The following is a 5,816-nucleotide window of genomic DNA, read 5'->3' on the forward strand; positions in this document are numbered from 1 at the left end:
AAAGCTCTTTATAGGCGAAGCTTTGACTCTTTGCAATGTGGTCCCCACTTTATTGTTAAGGTAGTTTCTGAAATGGTGGAGTGAATATTCCTTCTGTTACGCAATCAATCCCGTAAAAAATGCACAACTGAATGCTATACACACGTCAAAATCCGCCGCAATTGTGTTGCTCTTTACATCTTCAATTGTTTGCCCGCATGCGGTGTTGTTTTTTATTACCGCATGCGGTTGAAATTGCATTGATCGCAAAGCTCTTGATCGATTGTCGCATGCGACGTCATTGCGTTGTTCATCTCTTCATTATTGATTGATGGGTGCAATGTGACGTAAATGCGTAGTTCAGTTTATCTTTGAGCCATGAACACATGCGATGACTTGATTTCCTACAAAACAGAACCGAAACATTCTTTTCTACCATCGCAGTGGTGTCAATGGGTGTATTGACGACAATTTATAATTCTCGCATTTCTTAGCCAAATTTCATACTATCGACGCAACTTTTCTTCCTTTTGGCCGCAATATCTAAATAAAACAATATAAATATCTTGTATTTCTACGTTAACACAAATGAATGAAGTTGTATTTATACGTTAACACAAACAATATAAATAACTTGTATTTCTACGTTAACACAAATGAATTAGCTTCTATACAAAGAAAACAATGAATGAAGTTGTCTTTTTTATTTGATTCAGACGGGTGCACGATTAAAAATTAACACCACGTTTCCATTAACACAAATGCATATTTGCAGAGGACGGGCAACAACGCATGTATCATCGCAACACACCCCTTAACTCAATGCATTTCTGGAGGACGAGTGCATGGTACTTCTACCAGCGCAACACTACCTCAACATAGTGCGTTTTTGCTAAGGACGGGATAACAATACATATGAGCGCAACACACCCCTCAACGCAATGCATTTGGGTAGAATGAACATAAAGTGTATCTTGTTATCACAAAATGCACCCATCATCGCGTTGCATATCAAATTTTATTTTTCCTTTTTAATTCATCAATAACGCAAGTCGAAAAGTATTTGCGATGTTCATTGTTTTATTCAGTCATTCACAAAAATTTTAAGAACAACGCTACTAATGCATACAAATTAAAGAAATTAAACATGACATGGAAATACATGCATTAAGGGCTAATTCTAATAAGCAGTAAATAACGCAATTTAGAAAGAAGTAAATGAAAGATATAAAGAAAGCAATTAAACATAGATATAAGGATGTTGATTGAAAGAAGTTTTTCATAGTTACCGCAATAGCATCCTCGCAAGCGGTTAATCCTGCTTGCCTAAGTCGATGGTCTCCATGTGTCGATCCACATCTCCCCCAAAGTAGGGTTTAATTCGTTGACTATTGACTTTAAATGCGTTGCTTCCATTTTCAGTTGTCAGCTCCATTGTGTCGTGAGGAAAAATAGTCTTGATGCGGAATGGCCCAAACCAGTGGGATTTCAACTTCCCTGGAAACAATCGCAAACGTGCGTTAAACAGTAATACCTGTTGACCTTCGACGAATGTCTGGTTTTTTATGCGGATCATGGCACTTTTTGGTTCTCTCATTATAGAGCCTGTCTCTTATACACATCTAGATGTGTATAAGAGACAGAACGTGCGTTAAACAGTAATACCTGTTGACCTTCGACGAATGTCTGGTTGTTTATGCGGTCGTCATGCCACTTCTTGGTTCTCTCCTTATAGAGCTTGGCATTTTCATAATTGTCCCTTCTCCACTCGACTACTGGTTCAATTGCAACTTTCGGACTCTCCCCGCACTTGCTAGATAAAAGTTCAGCTTCTTGCATGCCCACATTACCTTGTGTTCCAACTCGAGAGGTAAATGACAAGCTTTTCCAAAGACCAGGGCATATGGGGACATGCTGATTGGAGTTTTAAAGGCAGTCCTATATTCCCACAGCATTTCGTTGAGCTTGGGTGACCAATCCCTTCTGGAGGTACTGACTACCTTCTCCAAGATAGCTTTGATCTCTCTGTTAGAAATCTCTGCCTGCCCATTAGTTTGTGGGTGATAAGCGGTTGCAATTCTATGGCTGACGTTAAATTTAGTCAACAAATTGGTGATTATGCGATTGATGAAATGTGAGCCTTCATCACTGATTAAAGCTAGGGCGTTCCATATCGGGCAAAGATATTCTTCTTGAGAAACTTCGCCACCTTAGCCGCATCATTCTTAGCACATGCAACGACTTCAATCCACTTCGATACATAGTCAACCGCGACCAGGATGTATTGATGACCTTCTGACGGCGAAAATGGGCCCATAAAGTCGATTCCCCATACATCAAATAATTCAATCTCCAAGATTGACGTCAAAGGCATTTCATTTTTTTCTAGACATGTTCCCCGTTGTCTGGCATCTATCGCACTGACAGCATAGGCATAGGCGTCCTTGAATAGAGTTGGCCTGAAATAGCCACTCTGTAGGTTTTTTGCGGCAGTCCGCTGCCCCCCAAAATGTCCTTCATATGGGGACTCATGACAAAGCTCCAAAATGTGCTTGACTTCATGCTCAGGAATGCATCGACGTAAAATATGATCAGGTCCAAGTCGATATAGGAAGGATTCGTCCCAGAAATAAAACTTGACGTCATGTCCAGCTTCTTCTTCTGTTGGTATGTGTAGTCTTCTGGTATTTGGCCACAAACGATGAAGTTTACAATGTCCGCATACTAGGGAACATTAACACATACCGACATCAGCAACTCATCAGGGAATCTTTCTTCAATATCTTTTTCTTTCTCCTGAACCTTGCAATTTTCTAATATTGACAGATAATCAGCGACTTGGTTGTCAGTGCCTTTCCGATCCTTAATTTTTAGGTCAAATTCTTGTAGAAGTAACACCCATCGTATCAGTCTCAGTTTCAAATCCTTCTTTGTCATAAGATATTTGATCGCATAATGATCAGTATACACCACAACATTTGTTCCGATTAAGCATTATCAAAATTTCTCTAGCGCGAATACCACTGCGAGCATTTCTTTTTCCGTGGTTGTATAATTCTCCTACGCATCATTCAACGTTTTGCCAGCATAATAGATAGGATGCAATACCTTGTCCTTGCACTGACTCAAGACTGTGTCCACTGCATATCCACTCGCATCAACATCAATGCAAATGGATGCGTCCAATCCGGCGTAATCAGAATAGGTGCGGTAATGAGCACATTCTTTAGTGTGTGGAATGCTTCAGTGCACGCATCATCAAAATCATATTCACGGTCAGCCTCAAGGAGCGCACTTAGGGGCCTTGCAATTTGAGAAAAGTTGCGGATAAATCTTCAATAAAACCCCGCATGTCCCAGAAAACTCCCAAGTGTTTTTACATTTACTGGTGGTGGTAGCTTGGAAATTGCGTCGATTTTCGCTTGATCAACTTCCAATCCTGCCTTCGATATTTTATGACCTAGCACAATTCCTTCTTCAACCATAAAGTGGCATTTCTCCCAGTTCAGAACAAGATTATTTTATGACCTAGCACAATTACATCGTTGGAAAGTACCTGGTGCATTGTAGAGCCCAAATGGCATGCGACGGAATGCAAACGTGCCAAATGGGTACGTGAAGGTTGTCTTATCTTGATCCTCCGGCACCATTGCAATTTGGTTGTACCCTGAGTAGCCATCAAGAAAACAGAAGAATTCATTCCCAACAAGTCGGTCTAACATCTGATCAATAAATAGAAGTGGAAAGTTGTCCTTTTTAGTGGCCAGATTTAATTTGCAGTAGTCCATATATATTCTCCACCCCATAGTTGTCCTTGTGGGAATTAACTCATTCCTGCTGTTAGTGACGACTATCATTCCCCCCTTTCTTTGGAACGGATTGCACTAGGCTAACCTAACTGCTATCTGATATAGGGTAAATGACACCTGCATCTAGCCACTTCACTATTTCTTTCTTCACAACCTCCCTCATGGCAGGGTTCAAATGACGTTTTCTCTCTATAGATCCCGTTTTTCCTTCCTCAAGACAAATCTTGTGCATGCAATACGAAGGACTGATCCCTCGAATATCCGCCAAGGTCCATCCCAAGGCTTTTGCGTTATTTTTTAGGATCTGGATAAGTGCATCCTCCTTCTCTTTACTCAGCGAGGCAGATATAATAACCGGTAATGTGTTATTGCCTTCTAAGTAAGCATATTTGAGGTGCAAAGGCAACGGCTTCAACTCTAACATGGGTGGTTCTTCTAAGGATGGCTTAGTGCATTGTGTTGTTCGTTTAGATAACTTGATCGTTTCAAAATCTGACTCAATTTGAATTGCAGCGCAATTCTCCTCCCACATTGCCCCGATTCCAACATCTTCTTCCTCCAATTATTCTAGGGGCTCGTGCCAAGGTTCTTCTTGTAATTCCTCAACATATTGACAATTCTCCATATGACTCGGGTATTTCAACGCATTGAAAATGTTGAACTTCACTTGCTAATCGTCAACCCTGATGGTAAGTTCTCTTTTCTGAACATCGATCAGTGCCCGCCCTGTTGCAAGAAAAGAGCGACCCAAGATGATAGGCACCTCTCTATCAGCTTCATAATCTAATATGATAAAGTCAGCAGGGAAGATAAACTTATCTACTTGCATGAGTACATTCTCTATTTTGCCCTTGGGATGCGTTATTGATCTATCGACTAACTGCAATGTAATTGTGGTTGGTCTTGCGTTGCCGATATTTAGCTTCTTGAAGATCGACAAGGTCATTAGGTTTATACTCGCCCCCAAATCACACAACGCATTTCCGACCTTCTTCCCCCTATGGAGCAGGGCAATGCGAAACTCCCGGGATCTTTCATTTTGGTGGGGATGTTGTTTTGAAACAGCGCACTACACTCATATGTTAATGCAATTGTTTCATTTTTTCAAATCTTTCTTCTGTTAGCAAGTATATCCTTGAGGAATTTCACATAGCTCGACATTTGCTCCAAAGCTTCTATTAAGGGAATATTGATGTGTTGTTGTCGGAGAACATCCAGAAACCTCTGAAATTACTTACTATCATCTTTCTTTTTCAGCCTGGATGAGAAAGGTGGAGGATCCTACCGTACTTCCTGTTTACTTGGCTGTTCATTGAGGTTCTGTGCTTGCTGTGTTTTAGTAACTGGAGGTTGCGTTGATTTTGAATTTAAGTCTTGCTGAGATTCATCCGTTGTAGATGTAATTACTTCTGAACTGGTAATTCTGTCATTAATGATTGATTGGTCATTGTTGGTGGTTAAGTCTACCGGTCTTGTTATTGAATATGGTACAGGTGGTGTAAGGGCTGTTGTCTTGCCACTTCTTAATGCCACTGCTTGACATTGCTCTTTACCACGTGGCCCCGATGCTCCCGAACTGCTGGGCAGTATACCAAGAGTTTTATTCTTAAGTTCAACCGCAAGCTGTTCAACCTGCTCCTCTAACTCTCTAAGGGAGGAAGCTTGCGATTACCTAATTGCCTTGCTCTTCTCGATATAATGTTTCAACAACGTTTCCAGAGACGAGGTACTGCAAGAGGTGTTAGAAAAGAACGGTTGGTCATAGGGTTGTATACTTTGAAAATTACCTGAGCTGTGATCATGATTAATGAAGACCGAAGGGTTGCCTCGATTCCCCTGATAACTGTTCTGATGATCACTTTGGCTCCCCTGGTTGTGATTCCCATCCCAACTGAAAGTTGGGTGATTCCGCCAACCAGGGTTATAAGTGTTGTCGAATGGTTCATTGTAGACAGAGTATACGGATAGCTGATTCCACGGGCAGCTTTCCACTGAATGTCTTTCTCCACATTGACCGCAATTTATTGC

The 5,816-nt window shown here is 41.1% G+C and overlaps 1 protein-coding gene across 1 annotated transcript; it reads right to left on the bottom strand.

Moving 5' to 3' along the window:
- Window positions 1-1,291: 1,291 nt before the first annotated feature.
- LOC120077329 lies at window positions 1,292-1,818 on the bottom strand. The gene is made up of 2 exons (XM_039031211.1): window positions 1,653-1,818; window positions 1,292-1,476 (listed from the first exon to the last, which is right to left on the bottom strand). The coding sequence occupies exons 1-2, from the start codon at window positions 1,816-1,818 to the stop codon at window positions 1,292-1,294; spliced, it is 351 nt and encodes a 116-aa protein (XP_038887139.1).
- Between the last annotated feature and the right edge of the window lie 3,998 nt (window positions 1,819-5,816).

Source organism: Benincasa hispida, chromosome 5 (assembly GCF_009727055.1).
Source record: "Benincasa hispida cultivar B227 chromosome 5, ASM972705v1, whole genome shotgun sequence".
NCBI lineage: Eukaryota > Viridiplantae > Streptophyta > Magnoliopsida > Cucurbitales > Cucurbitaceae > Benincasa > Benincasa hispida.